The 19,739-nt window shown below is 36.9% G+C and overlaps 1 protein-coding gene across 1 annotated transcript in view; it reads right to left on the reverse strand.

Annotated features, from left to right (window-relative positions):
* Window positions 1–19,739, reverse strand: part of SLC5A8 (solute carrier family 5 member 8) — a gene marked incomplete at its 5' end in the record, with an annotated part of 62,491 nt that overhangs the window by 24,361 nt on the left and 18,391 nt on the right. Inside the window, 4 exons of the mRNA XM_082636309.1 lie at window positions 8,810–8,922; window positions 9,401–9,489; window positions 13,550–13,679; window positions 16,877–17,017. Coding sequence (XP_082492435.1) covers window positions 8,810–8,922; window positions 9,401–9,489; window positions 13,550–13,679; window positions 16,877–17,017 — 473 coding nt within the window. The remainder of the gene's footprint in view (window positions 1–8,809; window positions 8,923–9,400; window positions 9,490–13,549; window positions 13,680–16,876; window positions 17,018–19,739) is intronic.

Below are 19,739 nucleotides of genomic sequence, written 5' to 3' on the forward strand. Positions count from 1 at the left end.
TGGCAGGTTGTGCGTTTCTAAGAATTTTTCCATTTCTTCCAGGTTGTCCATTTTATTGGCATAGAGTTCCTTGTAGTAATCTCTCATGATCTTTTCTATTTCTGCAATGTCAGTTGTTACTTCTCCTTTTTCATTTCTAATTCTATTGATTTGAGTCTTCTCGCTTTTTTTCTTGATGAGTCTGGCTAATGGTTTATCAATTTTGTTTATCGTCTCAAAGAACCAGCTTTTAGTTTTATTGATCTTTGCTATCGTTTCCTTCATTTCTTTTTCATTTATTTCTGATCTGATCTTTATGATTTCTTTACTTCTGCTAACTATGGGGGATTTTTCTTCTTCTTTCTCTAATTGCTTTAGGTGCAGGGTCAGGTTGTTTGCTCGAGTTGTTTCCTGTTTCTTAAGGTGAGATTGTATTGCTATAAACTTCCCCCTTAGAACTGCTTTTGCTGCGTCCCATAGGTTTTGGGTCGTCGTGTCTCCATTGTCATTTGTTTCTAGGTGTTTTTAAATTTCCTCTTTGATTTCTTCAGTGATCACTTCGTTATTGAGTAGTGTATTGTTTAGCCTCCATGTGTTTGTATTTTCTACAGATCTTTTCCTGTAATTGATGTCTAGTCTCATAGCATTGTGGTCGGAAAAGATACTTGACACAATTTCAATTTTCTAAAATTTACCAAGGCTTCATTTGTAACCCAAGATATGATCTATCCTGGAGAATGTTCCATGAGCACTTGAGAAAAATGTGTATTCTGTTGTTTTTGGATGGAATGTCCTATAAATATCAATTAAGTTCATCTTGTTTAATGTATCATTTAAAGCTTGTGTTTCCTTATTTATTTTCATTTTGGATGATCTGTCCATTGGTGAAAGTGGGGTGTTGAAGTCCCCTACTATGAGTGTGTTACTGTTGATTTCCCCTTTTATGGCTGTTAGTATTTGCCTTATGTACTGAGGTGCTCCTATGTTGGGTGCAGAAATATTTACAATTGTTATATCTTCTTCTTGGATGGATCCCTTGATCATTATGTAGTGTCCTTCTTTGTCTCTTGTAATAGTCTTTATTTTAAAGTCTATTTTGTCTGATATGAGAATTGCTACTCCAGCTTTATTTTGGTTTCCATTTGCATGGAATATCTTCTTCCATCCCCTTACTTTCTGTTTGTATGTGTCTCTATGTCTGAAGTGGGTCTCTTGTAGACAGCATATATATGGGTCTTGTTTTTGTATCCATTCAGCCAATCTGTGTCTTTTGGTGGGAGCATTTAGTCCATCTACATTTAAGGTAATTATCAATATGTATGTTCCTATTCCATTTCCTTAACTGTTTTGGGTTCGTTATTGTAGCTATTTTCCTTCTGTTGTGTTTCTTGCCTAGAGAAGTTCCTTTAGTATTTGTTGTAAAGCTGGTTTGGTGGTGCTGAACTCTCTCAGCTTTTGCTTGTCTGTAAAGATTTTAATTTCTCCATCAAATCTGAATGAGATCCTTGCTGGGTAGAGTAATCTTGGTTGCAGGATTTTCTCCTTCATCACTTTAAATATGTCCTGCCACTCCCTTCTGGCTTGTAGAGTTCCTGCTGAGAGATTAGCTGTTAAGCTGATGGGGATTTCCTTATGTGTTATTTGTTGTTTTTCCCTTGCTGCTTTTAATATGTTGTCTTTGTGTTTAATTTTTGACAGTTTGATTAATATGTGTCTTGGCATATTTCTCCTTGGATTTATTCTGTATGGGACTCTCTGTGCCTCCTGGACTTGATTAACTATTTCCTTTCTCATATTAGGGAAGTTTTCAACTATAAGCTCTTCAAATATTTTCTCAGTCCCTTTCTTTTTCTCTTCTTCTTCTGGAACCCCTATAATTCGAATGTTGGTGCATTTAATGTTGTCCCAGAGGTCTCTGAGACTGTCCTCAGTTCTTTTCATTCTTTTTTCTTTATTCTGCTCTGCAGCAGTTATTTCCACTATTTTATCTTCCACGTCACATATGCGTTCTTCTGCCTCAGTTATTCTGCTATTAATCCCATCTAGAGTATTTTTCATTTCATTTATTGTGTTTTTAATTGTTGCTTGATTCATCTTTAGTTCTTCTAGGTCCTAGTTAACTGTTTCTTGTATTTTGTCTATTCTATTTCAAGATTTTGGATCATCTTTACTATCATTATTCTGAATTCTTTTTCAGGTAGACTGCCTATTTCCTCTTCATTTGTTAAGTCTGGTGGGTTTTTATCTTGCTCCTTCACCTGCTGTGTGTTTTTCTGTCTTCTCATTTTGCTTATCTTACTGTGCTTGGGGTCTCCGTTTTGCAGGCTGCAGGTTCGTAGTTCCCGTTGTTTTTGGTGTCTGTCCCCGGTGGCTAAGGTTATTTCAGTGGGTTGTGTAGGCTTCCTGGTGTAGGGGACTAGTGCCTATGTTCTGGTGGCTGAGGCTCGATCTTGTCTTTCTGGTGGACAGGTCCACGTCTCGATAATTACCTTAAATGTAAATGTATTAAATGCTCCAACCAAAAGACATAGACTGGCTGAATTGACAGAAAAACAAGACCCGTATATATGCTGTCCACAACAGATCCACTTCATTGTTAGGGACACATACAGACTGAAAGTGAGGGGATGGAAAGAGATATTCCATGCAAATGGAAATCAAAAGTAAGCTGGAGCAGCAATTCTCATATCAGACAAAATAGACTTTAAAATAAAGACTATTAGAAGAGAGAAAGAAGGACACACATAATGATCAAGGGATCCATCAAAGAAGAAGATATAACAATTGTAAATACTTATGCACCCAACATAGGAGCACCTCAATCCATAAGGTGAATGCTAACAGCCATAAAAGGGGAAATCGACAGTAACACAATAATAGTAGGGGACTTTAACACCACGCTTTCATCAATGGACAGATCATCCAAAATGAAAATAAATCAGGAAACACAAGTGTTAAATGATACATTAAACAAGGTGGACTTAATTGATATTTATAGGACATTCCATCCAAAAACAACAGAATACACTTTCTTCTCAAGAGCTCATGGAACATTCTCCAGGATGGATCATATCTTGGGTCACAAATGAAGCCTTGGTAAATTTAAGAAAATTGAAATCATATCAAGTGTCTTTTCCAACCACAACGCTATGAGATTAGATGTCAATTACAGGAAAAAATCTGTAAAGAATACAAACACATGGAGGCTAAACAATACACTATTCAATAACCAAGATATGACTGAAGAAATCAAAGAGGAAATCAAAAAATACCTAGAAAGGAATGACAATGAAAACACGATGACCCAAAACCTATGGGATGCAGCAAAAGCAGTTTTAAGAAGGAAGTTCATAGCAATACAATCCTACCTCAAGCAATAAGAAAAAATCTCAAATAAACAATCTAACTTTACACCTAAAGGAACTAGAGAAAGAAGAACAAACAAAACCCAAAGTTAGTAGAAGGAAAGAAATTATAAAGATCACAGCAGAAATAAATGATACAGAAACAAAGAAAACAATAGCAAAGAACAATAATACTAAAAGCTGGCTGTTTGAGAAGATAAACAAAATTGAACAACCATTAGCCAGAGTAATCAAGAAAAAAAGGGAGAAGGCTCAAATCAACAGAATTAGAAATGAAAAAGGGGAAGTAACAACTGACACTGCAGAATACAAAGGATCATGAGAGATTACTACAAGCAACTCTATGCCAATAAAATGGACTACCTGGAAGAAAGGGACAAATTCTTAGAAAAGCATAACCTTCCGAGACTGAACCAGGAAGAAATAGAAAATATAAACAGACCATTCACAAGCACTGAAATTGAAACTGTGATGAAAAATCTTCCAACAAACAAAAGCCCAGGACCAAATGGCTTCACAGGTGAATTCTATCAAACGTTTAGAGAAGAGCTAACACCTATCCTTCTCAAACTCTTCCAAAATATAGCAGAGGGAGGAACACTCCCAAACTCATTCTACTAGGCAGGCCACCATCATCTTGACACCAAAACCAGACAAAGATGTCACAAAGAAAGAAAACTACAGGTGAATATCACTGATGAACATAGATGCAAAAATCCTCAACAAAATCCTAGGAAACAGAATCCAACAGCACATTAAAAGGATCACACACCATGATCAAGTGGGGTTTATCCTAGGAATGCAAGAATTCTTCAATATATGCAAATCAATCAATGTGATACACCATATTAACAAAGTGAAGGATAAAAACCATATGATCATCTCAATAGATACAGAAAAAGTTTTCGACCAAATTCAACACCCATTTATGATATAACCCTCCAGAAAGTAGGCACAGAGGGAACTTACCTCAACATAATAAAGGCCATATATGACAAACCCACAGCAAACATCATTCTCAATGGTGAAAAACAAACTATTTCCACTAAGATCAGGAACAAAACAAGGTTGTCCACTCTCATCCCTATTATTCAACATAGTTTTGCAAGTTTTAGCCACAGAAAACAGAGATGAAAAGGAAATAAAAGGAATCCAAATTGGAAAAGAAGAAGTAAAACTGTCACTGTTTGCAGATGACATGATACTATACAGAGAATCCTAAAGATGCTACCAGAAAACTCCTAGAGCTAATCAATGAATTTGGTAAAGTAGCAGGATACAAAATTAATGCACAGAAATCTCTTGCATTCCTATACACTAATGATGAAAAATCTGAAAGAGAAATTAAGGAAACACTCCCATTTATCAGTGCAACAAAAAGAATAAAATACCTAGGAATAAACCTTCCAAAGGAGATAAAAGACCTATATGCAGAAAACTATAAGACACTGATGAAAGAAATTAAAGATGATACAAACAGATGGAGACATATACCATGTTCTTGGTTTGGAAGAATCAACATTGTGAAAATGACTCTACTACCCAAAGCAATCTACAGATTCAATGCAATCCCTATCAAACTACCACTGGCATTTTTCACAGAACTAGAACAAAAAATTTCAAACTTTGTTTGGAAAAACAAAAGACCCCGAATAGCCAAAGCAATCTTGAGAATGAAAAACGGAGCTGGAGGAGTCAGGCTCCCTGCCTTCAGACTATACTACAAAGCTACAGTAATCAAGACAGTATCATACTGGCACAAAAACAGAAATATAGATCGATGGAACAGGATAGAAAGCACAGAGATAAACCCACACACGTATGGTCACCTTATCTTTGATAAAGGAGGCAAGAATATACAATGGAGAAAAGACAGCCTCTCTTCAATTAATGGTGCTGGGAAAACTGGACAGCTACATGTAAAAGAATGAAATTAGAACACTTCCTAACACCATACACAAAAGTAAACTCGAAATGGATTAAAGACCTAAATGTAAGGCCAGATAGTATAAAACTCCTAGAGGAAAACATAGGCAGAACACTCTATGACATAAATCACAGCAAAATCCTTTTTGACCCACCTCCTAGAGAAATGGAAATAAAATCAAAACTAAACAAATGGGACCCAATGAGACTTAAAATCTTTTGCATAGCAAAGGAAACCATAAACAAGACAAAAAGACAACCCTCAGAATGGGAGAAAATATTTGCAAATGAAGCAACTGACAAAGGATTAATCTCCAAAATTTATAAGCAGCTCATGCAGCTCAATAGCAAAAAAGCAAACAACCCAATCCAAAAATGGGCAGAAGACCTAAATAGACATTTCTCCAAAGAAGACATACAGATTGCCAACAAACACATGAAAGGCTGCTCAACATCAGTAATCACTAGAGAAATGCAAATCAAAACTACAATGAGGTATTACCTCACACCAGTCAGAATGGCCATCATCAGAAAATATACAAAGAACAAATGATTGAGAGGGTGTGGAGAAAAGGGAACCCTCTTGCACTGTTGGTGGGAATGTAAATTGATACAGCCACCATGGAGAACAATACGGAGGTTCCTTAAAAAACTAAAAATAGAATTACCATATGACCCAGCAATCCCCCTACTGGGCATATATCCTGAGAAAACCATAACTCAAAAAGATTCATGTACCATAATGTTCATTGCAGCTCTATTTACAATAGCCAGGACATGGAAGCAACCTAAGTGTCCATCGACAGATGAATGGATAAAGAAGATGTGGCACATATATACAATGGAATATTACTCAGCCATAAAAAGAAACAAAATTGAGTTATTTGTAGTGAGGTGGATGGACCTAGAGTCTGTCATACAGAGTGAAGTAAGTCAGAAAGAGAAAAACAAATATCATATTCTAACACATATATATGGAATCTAAAAAAAATTAAAAGGTTCTGAAGAACCTAGGAGCAGGATAGGAATAAAGACGCAGACGTAGAGAATGGACTTGAGGACACGGGGATGGGAAAGGGTTAGCTGGGATGAAGTGAGAGAGTGGCATGGACAAATACACACTACCAAATGTAAAATAGGTAGCTAGTGGGAATCAGCCGCATAGCACAGGGAGATCAGCCACGTGCTCTGTGTCCACCTTGAGGATTGGGATAGGGAGTGTGGGAGGGAGACACAATAGGGAGGGGATGTGGGGATATATGTATATGTATATCTGATTCACTTTGTCATAAAACAGAAACTAACACACCATTGTAAAGCAATTATACTCCATAAAGATGTTAAAAAAAAAAAAAAAGGAAGGCTCAGGTGTCTGTTTTCAGTTTGCCAGAAACAGGACACAATTCAGCTCTGCTCTGTATAACATGATGGGGGAAGGGAGTAATAAACTTCAGAAAGTCTTCCGAATTTAAGTGTTCATTTCTCCTGGGAAGTAGCAATCCACACCAAAGAGTGTTTTAGGACCTTTAACCTTCTCATAATCTCCATGAACATCCACAAACCTTTCCTGTTAATCTAGGAAAGAAAGGCAGTTTCAAGACAAGTATTATATTCCTCCTTCTACCAAACTATTTTCCTGAAACTTTATACAAATTCTCAAGCCACCATCAGTGGTCAGCTTACGGGATTTTTTTTCTCTTTTGGCTTTCAGTATTTTCCAGATTTTCTCCAAGTATACATTTTGCTTTCAAAATTACTATAGGAAAAATTTTTTTTATTAAACCCACCCTCTATTCTTATTTTTAAAGACTTCCATTCAGCAAAAATCACCCGAAATCTGTTAATATAATTTTCCACATATAAACTTCAAAATACAAAAAATAAAATGAATGAGAAATGTGTTCATCAAAAAATTACTGAATTCCTTATGTTATTTCTATCTTACTTAACACAAGCACTCACACCTTTGTTAAGCGTAGTGAGTAAATAATCTTATTGCACCTGAATGGAAAAACTTACATTAATTTTTTTCAAAGTGCTTTTGTTGCAATGATTTTTCATACCTCCAAACTCTATTATAAACAGTATTTCCAACATATTTAGCTAAATTCTTCTCTAATTGGCAGCTCATGAATGGTCACCATTGTGGTTTTTTGTACTCAAAGTTATCGGAAACATTCAAGTCATTTGCCGTGTTCTTCTCTATGATGTCCTTACTGTATATACCTCAAGATAATGACTATATACAACCTTTCAAAATGAATGAAAGCCTCATCTACACTAGCGGAGTTGATTTGTTATTAATCATCATCAACATCATTCCTGAGTACCAGTTAGTGGCTCTTGTTTTACATGGATTATCTCTAAACCTCATAGTACCTGCAAAGTGAATATTTTTTGTTCTCATTTTCCATATAAAGAAACAGAGGCTCAGATGGGTTTGCTCAAGGCTAACAGCTAGTTAACTGGTGAAACAAGACGGAGTCTGTCTAGCTTCAAAAGCTTCTATTCGTTCTACTAAACCACACAGCTTCAACAATCCCATAATGAACCCATCTAAATACCCTTTAGGAAACATTGTACCATTCTGAAATTACGCTCCAGGATTAAAATCAGGTACATAATAAAATGATGCAATGCTAGTTAAATTTAGGGGACACTGAAGAATATAAATTAAGTACTTATTCCAGGCTACAGTCATGGCAATTATATATAGAACTATGGTTTAAAACAGAATATTATTTACTATGTCTTTGACAGTCTGTTAGTGCTATTGAGGTTAAAGATTCTTTTTAAAATAATAAGTTCGTTAGTCATTCATCCCAAAATATGTATACCCAAGATTTGAAAATGAAGAAGGAAGTACGCTAGCCAGGTTTTTTTGAGTCAGCTATTACAGCTGGGACATCTGGGAACTGAGGTTAAAGACCTTTCCATTCAATATGATATTTAACCCCTAATAAGGTCCTATAATCTATGAATTTAAGCATTCATATTAAATGAAGGAGTTGAGCATACCTTGGACAATTTTATTACCTTCTGGACAGTCTACATGTGCAGAGAGAACAGACAATCAAGACCAGTAAAAACTCATAATGCTCTGTTCCTTTATCTTCCATCCATACACACAGACTGTATCTTAAACTGGCAGTGCCCTCTTAGGTAATACAGAAAAAGCACAGCTCTTGGTTCCAAACTAAGAATATTTCTTAAAACTGTGGTCTAAGTTTCAGATGGTAAAGGGTTAAATTTTTAACTATGGCTAAGAATTTTAACATAGATTTGGGATAGGAAGAAGGTAGGAAAGAAGGCTAGCCAAATAGCACCCCTGGCAATTGTTTTTTGTGGTAGCCTGACAATTGTTTGAAGTATGTCTCAAATCTTGATTGCAAATATGGGCATGACTGCATTAAGTCACACGCATGTGAGTGTATATACACTCACACTCACTTACTCTATATTTTCCATGGAAAAGAATTTCTGGTATTTCTAAAAATCATCTCCCAGAGCTAAAATGGAATTGTGAAACAAAAACTTACTCATTCCTTGGGAAATCCGAGAGAGAGATCTTTCTGAGAGACATCGGAAGTGAGGTTTTACTAGGTCTTCCACAGTTACTGCTGCTAAGGCATTAATACTGGAGGACACTGTGCTGTAAGGGAAAATCACAATTTTGATGAGTAATGTTTAAACTTTAATAATACTTTAACAAGGTAAAAGAAAAGGGAAAACATATTGTCACTTCTGAAATATAACCAGATTTCTACTACATTACTTTAAAAAAATTTTTTTTATTGAAGTATACTTGATTTAGGCCCAAGTGCCTAGAGCCCGTGCTCCGCAACAGGAGAAGCCACCACAATGAGAAGCCCACGCACCGCAACGAAGACCCAACACAGCCAAAAGTTAATTAATTAATTAATTAATTTAAAAAACAAAAGAGACTGATGACAATATCCAGCCCGTAGAGAGAAGAGTTGGACCAACAGAGAGAAGACACGGAGTACTTTACCTATATGGGGGCCATTTGTGCTCATGTCCAGAATTCAGCTTTATCCCCCCCAAATATCCAATAACAAAAGAAAGATCCCAAAAGGGAAATCTTGTATTATTAGAGTCATAGTTCATACCTTAATGTTCCACTGTAAGCAGAGGCCACAAAAAGTCCAGGAAGTCCCGGATAATCTTGCAGAATGTCCAGTACCAAATAAGGCATGAGCTGAAAAATTCCAAAATTTACTCTTGAGTACTATTTGCTATGAAATGAAATTAATTAACACCTCCTTTATCTTGTGTTCTTCAAGAACTGGAGGAAGCTATTCCACATAACTGAAATGTCCAAATATATAAAATTAAACTCTTTACCTGCTAACACTTAAAGAAAAGAATAGCACAGTAGTTAAGGGTACAGGCTCTGGATTCAGACAGATGTGGCTTTTGTTAGTTAATTTCTCTGAGCCTCAGTTTCCCCATCTATAAAATAGGAATAATAATCCTAACCTCATAGAGTTGCTATAAAAGTTAAATTAGATAATCTGTGTAAATTCTTAGTATAGTACACAGAATAGGCTCAGTAATAGGTAGCTGTTCTCATTCTTTGGAATAATAAATCAATTTAAAGGAAATATTTTACATACCTCTGCGCTTAAGTAAGAAGAATTCACTTAATTTAACTTTACTTGATGACTCAAGATTATATTTGTGAACGTCAATCACTGCTCAGGATTGAAAATGTAATTATAGTTGCACATACAGTTGACCCTTGAACAACACAAGTTTGAACAGTGTAGGTCCACTTAAATGTTGATTTTTTTCAATAAATACAGAAAAATGTACGTATAGAACATTGTATGCATGATTTGTATTACATAGTATGTATGCAAGGATAGCCTACCCTTACATAGGCATGAGGTGAGTGACATTTAATATAAAAATAATGTGTTAGGGTTTTTTTTACTGTTTTATAACTTTGCTTTCAAAGAATTATATTTATATAATTATATTTATATAATTATACTACACAGTATGCCTCTCTCATAATTGGAGAAACTGTGCATCAACCTATGATCACGGGTGAGTTAAAAAAAACAAACAATCTTTCCAATGCTGTATGATCAATATGACTGTAATACTGTATGCCATCCAAACTTTATAATGATTCATTTATTATTATAGGCGAGGCTACCACAAAGCAATCATATCGATTACACTAGGCTATAATAAAGCAATCATATTGCTGCTTCTTTATCAATGCATGACTTGTTATACCTGTAAATGAATATGAATTTATTTTGTACATTATCTTTCATTTTTGACATCCTGTGCTAGTAAAAAGTGTAACATCTGCAGTGTTTTGTGTCACATAACACAACATTGATGTAGGTACTGACAGACGATTCATCTTGTAAACAGACAAGGTAAACTTATGGTATCAATCAGTACAGTACTGTAAACGTGTCTTCTTGTCTTCATAATTTTCTTAATAACACTTTCTTTTCTCTGGCTTACTTTATTGTAAGAATACTGTATATAATCCATATAACATACAAAATATGTGTTAATGAACTGTTTATGCTATCAGTAAGGCTTCGGGTCAACAGTAGGCTATTAGTAGTTAAGTTTTAGGGGAGTCAAAAATTATACATAGGTTTCTGTTGTGCAGACGGTCGCTACCCCTAACCCCCATGTTTTTCAAGGGTCAACTGTTGTATGAGACATAGTGATGAGTGGAGAGTAACCTCACAAAATCCCTCAACTTGCTTCTTTAAAAAAAAAACCTCCTAATACTTGCTTTTTTGATAAGTTACCTTTTAAAAAATAAATATTAAATAAGGATGGGAAGGTGTATGCCTTCAGCATGGTGTTACGTGGCAGTCTTTCGGCAAAACTGGTTTTTCAATCAAAAGAGTCCTAAGAGGATAATTTTCTAGAAAAATGCCCTCTCATTTCACTGAAACATCATTGATTCCTTCTCCCAATAGTACACAGTGGATGCTATGCCCATTCTCATCAGCCTCTTTGATCTCGTTTAACAACTAAAGCTTATTAATTCTTTATTCTCAGAAAAAAAGAATAACACTACTCTATGAGTTCAACACCCATTTTCCCAAGACATCTTACAAGTTTAACTTCAAGAAGTATTCTATACATAAGCCAAAGTTAAGTTTCCATCATTAGTATTAAAACGAGATCCAAAATCCTCTACCCTATCGTCAACTTTCTCAAAAATCTTCAGCCTTATATTTTAGATTCTGAATGACCCCTCAGGTATAGGTAGAATCCACCAGGTAAGATTGATAGAAAAATAGTAAAACTATAACTAGGCACTAATCTGGCTTCCTCACTGTGAGCTACAGCGGAGTGTAGCAGAAACATATCTTTGCTCTCTTGGGTTAAGCTTTTGACCTGATCTTCTACTGACTGCCTTATTTCCATTGTAACCCCAGGAAAATGTCAATTGAATTAACTGGTTAATAATCAATACACTAGTGGAATCATTCACAGAAAATCTCTTTTTCAAAAATTTATCACATGCTCTCTAAATGATAAATGCACGCATGCAAGACACCCCCTGTGTACAATTTATGACAAGTGGTCTCAAGGTTAGGAAGTTGTAGGTTAAAAAAAATTTTTTTGTTGTTTTTTGGGTTTTTTGGGGATTTTTTTGGCCCAGGGTAAGAGGAAGCCATATTAGAAAAAAAAATTAGCCCCTATGGTCTTCACAGATAATTACGATTGACAAAAATCACAAAATATTCTTGACTAGAGAAAATATAATGGAATAGTGCCTCCATCTTCAGAGTAAATACGATTCTTGGATCCTCTGAACAAATAGAAAGATCCGTTTATCAACAGGAGGGCAAAGATTAAGATAGGGTTGAGGGCTTCCCCGGTGGCGCAGTGGTTGAGAGTCTGCCTGCCGATGCAGCGGACGCGGGTTTGTGCCCCGGTCTGGGAGGGTCCCACATGCCGCGGAGCGGCTAGGCCCGTGAGCCGTGGCCGCTGAGCCTGAGCGTCCGGAGCCTGTGCTCCGCAACGGGAGAGGCCACAACAGTGAGAGGCCCGCGTACTGCATAAAAAAAAAAAAAAGATAGGGTTGAGATACACAGATCAAGGATGCTCTCATTTCCTAACCCCACAAAGTTGTATTTTTCTGGGAGTATGTTATTCATTTACACCAACATAAAGTTCAACCTGTCATCATTCTAATAAGTCCCCTGGGCCCTTAATTTACAATTGACTCTGGCAGTCCTGAGTTTGGATTCTAGCTACACTTTCTGAAAGATGGTCTATGGCATAGAGGTTCAAAGTTAGGACACTGGCGGCAGCCTGCCTGGGTTTGAATCCTGGCTCCAGGTTTACCAGCTGGTTATTTAAGTTCTCTGTGCCTCAGTTTCCTTATTTTTGAAAGGGAGATCATCACAGCACTGTTTCTGTGAGGATTAAAAGTTAAAATTTATATAAAGCACTTATAATCGTGCCTGGCCCATGGTATTTGATGAGTGCTTGCAGCTATTCTTATTCATTAACTATGTGAACTTGGGCAAATTATATAACCTCTCTGAGATTCATTTCCTTGTCTATAAAATTAGAATTATAGGGTTGTGAGAATTGAAAGAAATAAAGCATGCAAAGCTCTTGGCACAGAACCTCATCACCTAGCGGGTGCTCAATAAATGTTCACTTTTAGATCCATTTCCCTATCATTTAAAAACTGGAAGGTGGGACTTCCCTGGTGGTCCAGTGGTTAAGACTCCGTGCTCCCAATGCAGGGGGCCCTGGTTTGATCCCTGATCAGGGAACTGGATCCCGCACACTGCAACTAAAAAAGATCCCGCACGCGGCAATGAAGATCCCGTGTGCCGCAACTAAAACCTGGCGCAGACAAATAAATTAAAAAAGAAAAACAACTGGAAGGTAAACTGCTTATCAATGAACAATCTAAACCCACAAAATGTTCTACGGTACCACAGTTTGTATATAGTTTTGGGCTTTTTTTAAAACTGTGTTTATATTTCTACTCCCAGCCTTGAGCTATTTCTATTTAACACCTACCTTGAAACTTAGCCAGGTATTTCAATATTTTTATTGGATGTAGCATTCTTCATTTTTGCTATAGCTGCTAAAATAAATTTTTTCCAAATGCTTTATAGAAACTAAAGATGATTATATTGTGCCTATTTTCTCTTACTTTACAAGAACATGAACACTCTTTCCTCCCAGCTAATAAGCTTTCTGAATGTCATTCTTGCATGTGTAAGAAAGACATGGTACTAGACCTGGTCTGGTGCAGACACTTTCTTGGCTGTCCAAGGATCACAGTCACGGTATCTGGAATACATGGCGAGCCCACATAGCACTGTGCAGGTCAGGATCAACCAGAGTGCCACAAGATTGATGTAGAGAGACCTAAAGAAGTGAAAACAAACCAGCAGATGACAATTTTAATTTCCATCTCAAAGATGAGGAAAATTGTTACATAAATAGACGAGACTTTCATGATTATATTCAATAGATGTGCATTCTCTTTTAGTTCTCGAAAAGGCTACGGATTTTATTCTGGCCTAACTTTCTGTTTATGATGTCAGTCAACACTGTATTTGGGAATACTTGGAACAGATGGGATTTTGCCATTGAATGAATGTATCCTCCTGGTCAGAGTTCCATGGGCATTATTAGCTTTATAATTGTGTCTAGTTACCGTCCTTCAGGACGTCTTGTCACGAAATAGAGGTTTTAATAGTCAACAGGGCAGTGACTATTATTCCTTTTTTTTTTTTTTTTTTTTTTTTCCGTACGCGGGCCTCTCACTGTTGTGGCCTCTCCCGTTGCGGAGCACAGGCTCCGGATGCGCAGGCTCAGCGGCCATGGCTCACGGGCCCAGCCGCTCCGCGGCATATGGGATCCTCCCAGACCGGGGCACGAACCCGCATCCCCTGCATCGGCAGGCGGACTCTCAACCACTGCGCCACCAGGGAGGCCCCTATTATTCCTTTTACCTTTAAAAGTGATGCAATTATAAACTGCTAAACACTGTTAGCCTTTACATAGCAACTCGTCAAGCTTGTTTAAATGTAGTTTGTGATGCCATCCGTTAAATAGGAAAGGCAAACCTGTATTCCTTGGACAGGTATCTTCCAAAACAATGTCCAGCATTTTAATAAATGGTGTGTGCTCCAGTAGAGTGTAAATGTTTACATAATAGCACTGGAGTCAGTCCTGAGCATAAATCTTAGCTCTCCCTACCATATGTGACCTTGGGCAAGTAATTTAACCTCTCTGATCCTCAGTTTCTTCATTTACAGCTAGAAATAACAATGCCTACCTCACCGAGTTATATGTGAAACTAAATAAAATAGTATATATCATATAGTACAATGGCATGTAATAAACACTTGTTAAATGGTAGTTATTGATATTATTAGTGTTAATATCATTGAATGCTATGTCTTAATAATCAGTTGATAGTAAATATTTCTCCCACTAGGGTGGCTACATTTTTACATTTTCCCCCCCCGGGGGGTGCTGTAGTGGACACTGATAAGCTGCCCTAGGCTGAAGAGAGGTCTCCCCACACCCACCAACTCGTACCTCCTTCCCCAGAGAAGCCTGCATAAAATGACAACTGGATTCAGAGGTTTAAAGGCTAAGTCCCCTCAGGCCAACTTGGGACAGTCTGAAGGGTCATCCCAGCTCTGGGGCTCCCCTTGAGGCCTCTGTTGAGACCGCATTACAGTCCAACTTCTCCCTCTGGCCAATCCTTCTTCCTTCCCTTCCTTCTCTGTTCCAGTGGTGATCCCCTAGTAGACTCTGGCATGCTAACCTCCATCTCAGAGTCTGCTTCCAGGAGAAGCTACCTTGCAGCAGGTCCCACAACAGATTGCTAGCCTTTTTCCTTGACTGACTACATTCACCACATGTTTTGTTATTGTCTAAAAGTACTGTAACTATATCTCATTTCCAAATCATCAGAAAATATACCCAGACACTTTCTCAGTCACCACACCTCACTTATATATGAGTTAACACTTTATTATATTGTTTTATTTTACTTTAATGCCATTCATGTAGATCTGATATTGTACCCAGTCAATCAATGTCAGTAGGTCTTGACTTTTTGGCTGGGACTCATTCTTCCCATGGAGCCAATGTTAAAAAGTGGGAGAAAATGGTCCCCCTGAGCTCTTGTTAAAGAGACACATTGGACTATTCTGAAGGAAACTGTTTCTTACTAAGAAAGCTCTAATGCTGTTCTTTCAGTTATAAAATTGGCTTTTTGAGTTCCATGTTCTCAAAGAAACGTGTTCCCAAAGAAGAGCATGTGCACAATTACTTTGGGAGAGGCATCAGTGCTAACGTACATGGATTAATAGATATATGAATTATATTCCTTTAGAGTGTCTTAAAGTAGCAGAACTCCTAAGCTCACTTTTGGGGGATTCCATATCCAGTTATTATACTCATATTCATATAGATTTTTCATTGTGGAATTTACCAAAGACAGATAATGTCTAAACCAATTTACTCTCATATATTGACAGGTGACCTCATATATTTCTCACATTCCCCTTTGAATAGCAAGAGAACTGCCACTCCTCCTACTCCAACCCCCTTGTTACAATTAATGAAGCTACTTAGAGTTTTATAGCCCCTAAATGCATAGCCTGATATATCAGCATGAAGAGCACTAGTCACCAAGCTTATCTGAGGCCTCCTGACAAAGAACCAGATACTGTTCGTACTCTTCGCTGAAGCCAAGATGGGCTGGAGAGTCCCCTGACCATGCTGTCCTTCCCACCTCTGTGCTTTGCCCAAATCACTCTGCCTACTCAGAATGCTCTCCCACACTTCTTCACCTGCCCACATATGGTCATTCTTCAGGACCTGCCTGCTTGACAGGAATCTCTCACTTATCCCCTGCCTTCACATCCCATGATTTGACGTGGAAAAAGGAATTCACATTTACTGGATCCCTACCACATGTGTCCCAAACCCAGTATTTTATAATACCTCCACGAGATGTGTGATGTCTTATGCTTATTTTACAAGTTTAGAAACTGAAGCTCAGAGAGTCTAAGTAACTCACGCCAAATCACTCAAGTAGCAAGTATTAGAACAAGGTTATAAACCCACGACTGTGTCTGAAAATAAAATGCACCAGCACATCTGGCAATATAATGCTCTAGAACATTTCCTCTATATTGTTATACTGTTTCACAGAACTGTTATACCTCTAGTGTTAGTTTACTTTTCACATACTTGCATATATTTTCCTAATTTGATGCTAAGTTCCTTCATGACAAGAGCCATATATTTATCATTTTTTATTCTCTACAGTTCCTCATACAAACAGATGCGGAATAAATGCCTATTTATTTGATAAGATTTGTTTTACTTAATAATTGATATAAATATTTTTAAATATCTGATTTAAAACATACAATGCCACTTTGTTCTATGTGATCCTTTTGTAGTATATCATTTATCTATCTCTTAGAATTTCATGACACAAAAGACTTAAACTTGAGCAAAGCTTGACTTTTGAAAGAGTTTCCATAAAGACAACTGATAGTTATTGATGATTCATATACCATAGTTTGTCTTACATTTTTGCCTGGAATCTGCTTTTACAGGAAATATATCTCTGCACTTGGGATTGGTTGACTCCATAGATGCTGGTCCATGTGAAGGTCCCTCCTATAACAATCGTCCAGAATGTGTGTCTTTGCAAAGGGTTAGGATTAAAACTAAATGAAAACAAACAGAAAACAAATTTGAAGTCTCAGCCAAACACTACAGAAAACTTCCTAGAGTAATTTTGGAAACAAGCAATGTATACCTACATAAATATAAATAAATATTTATAAATATACATACATAAATATGTACCAATTAAGTAATATAAAAGGTAGAAATATTCTTAAGTTCAATGAAATAAAAATGGATACTTTCAGAGATTTGGAAATTCTGGATGGGACTGGGGGAAAAAATGAATTTTCCAATCATTCTGAGCATTTACAGAAATTGTTCTCCCATGGCCATAGGAAATTATTTAAACAAGTTTGCCATGCTGTAATCAGAGAGGAGCATGAAGCTGAAAAAAGAGAGAGAGAAAGAGATTCCTAGGTACACTGCAGCAATAGAAATTGTACTGAAATGAACACAATATTGACACATTTTGTGTGTGTAATTCCTCTCCTAGCACATGTATAGTCATAGTTCTACTTTATATTCAAGCTTAAGAATTCAATTAATGCAGTTTAATGGTTTTCATGTCATTATAATCTGTTCTTAAAATGCTGTGTGCACAAACTAAGTACTCATAGTTCAAAGTCGTTATGACATTTACAAAACATTGCTACAAAGAAAGCTCAACTTCCACATTCAACACATCTTTTAATCCTTCTTAATGTATCACCTTGGAAGGAATGAGTCTGTTCATCTCTCATACACAATATAAGCTTGAAAATTTTCTGCAGAATTAGTTTCAATGGAAACTCTCTGAAAATTATGAAGTTCTGCAATTCCACTTCAAAGCTTATATTTGAGATCAGTTGAGTAAAGTGCTACATTTTTATGCATTTTTCCAGCATTCTTATGGAAAGATAAGAGCCTCTATTCCATTCTCTAACACTTAATATCAAAGTCTAAGAGTTTTAAGGGTGTTGGCCCTTTCTCCCATAGAGAAAGTAGCTACTATACTAGCTAATAAAAGTCAAGAACCAAAGGGTTCAGTGAGTTACTTGAAGGAAGTAAGACAAGATTTAAAACATCCAAATCAGTGGTTTTGGCAATACAGAATACATATGTCAACTATAGACCATACAGAAAATACCAACACAAAATCCTTCCCTTCATTTATCAAAACAAGAGCAGATCTATTGCCCACCATATTCTCAAAACATATTTGAATAACAAGGGATATACAATAAGGCTTTTCATTATTTCTTAATTGCTGGCAACCTTGTAACAGTCATAAAAATGTCTAATCTTTTACTTTTTAGAACCTCTTACTGATGTATAAGTTATCGTTTCAATGCAGCAATGTATGTACTCTTTGTATAAAGTGACAGTTATTTTGCAGAAAAATGATTGACTCCACACCCTTTCCCCTCAACCTAGCTGACTAGGAAGAGATTTGGGAGTAATCCACATCTCCCAAGTAGCCACTGGTTGTTTCTGCCTCTTGGTATCCGTTCCCCCTTCTTCTGGTAACAGCAACCTAGGTTTGTCTTGGGGAAACTACCATTTCTCCATTAAATAGTCTAAATAGTGGTCAACCAAAATGTTCTGCTCTGCACTAGCTACAGGATGGAATCATGCCCACGCTAGGCCAACTGGAGGCTCTCTTCCTTGGAATCTGAATCTTGTGGTAAAAGAAAAAAAAACTATTGAGAATAGCTGAAGTTGATTCACTGTAATTCATTCTTGCAAATTAACACATTGACCCTGTTCAATTTCTAACATTCTTCTCATACATTAGCTCCTATTTTCAGAAAACTGGGAAGAGAGCCACCAAGTGCAAAATGATTTTCTTTCCTTTTGCCAATGATTTCAGCTTGTTCATCTCAGAACAGGGCTGCTGAAAGAGAAAATAAGTTGGTCTATGTCAAAATGAGCCCCCCCTGCATGTTGAATGTGATGTACAAGGAAGACACTATTGATCCCAAAGAGAAGGTGTTTAAAATTTCTTTTTTTTTTTTTTTTTGCGGTACACAGGCCTCTCACTGTTGTGGCCTCTCCCATTGTAGAGCACAGGCTCCGGACGCACAGGCCCAGTGGCCATGGCCCATGGGCCCAGCTGCTCCGTGGCACACGGGATCCTCCCGGACCGGGGCACGAACCCGCGCCCCCTGCATCGGCAGGCCGACTCCCAACCACTGCACCACCAGGGAAGCCCTAAAATATTTTTTTTAATTGTGTGATATATTTGTGATGAAATATCTAGTTTCTCCATTAGCCTTCTTTCAGAAAAGTAAATAGTTGTTGAAGATGTTATATCTTATGCTATACTGAGACTTGAGGCATCAGCTGTAACTTTTCTAGTCAATTTTCAATAAATAATATTTAATATATAATGTACATTATGTAACATTTATACACATATAATACACACATATATATGTAGCATAATAATAATATACTATACATTATCAGGGTAATATTAAAAGAGAAATTCTCTAGGCTGCTTGAAACAAAGAACTGTCAAAATGGAATCACTGTCTTTTAGTGTTTTTTTCTTAAGAGGTTTCCTTTTCTTCTCTCTCTAGTATATCTTCCCTTATTTCCCTACCCACACCTTTCAACCTATTCCAGACTTTAATATCTGGAAGAAAATACTCTTTTGCTATCAATCCCTTCTCAGGAGGAAGCACCATCCTCAGCTCCATGTAGCTAACTACCAACTGACTAACCCCTTAAAGACCTGGTGGAAATTCCTTACGCATTAACTTCCCAGCTTCAAATTTT

This window comes from Mesoplodon mirus, assembly GCF_964341445.2.
Source record: "Mesoplodon mirus genome assembly, chromosome: 11".
NCBI classification, from domain to species: domain Eukaryota; kingdom Metazoa; phylum Chordata; class Mammalia; order Artiodactyla; family Ziphiidae; genus Mesoplodon; species Mesoplodon mirus.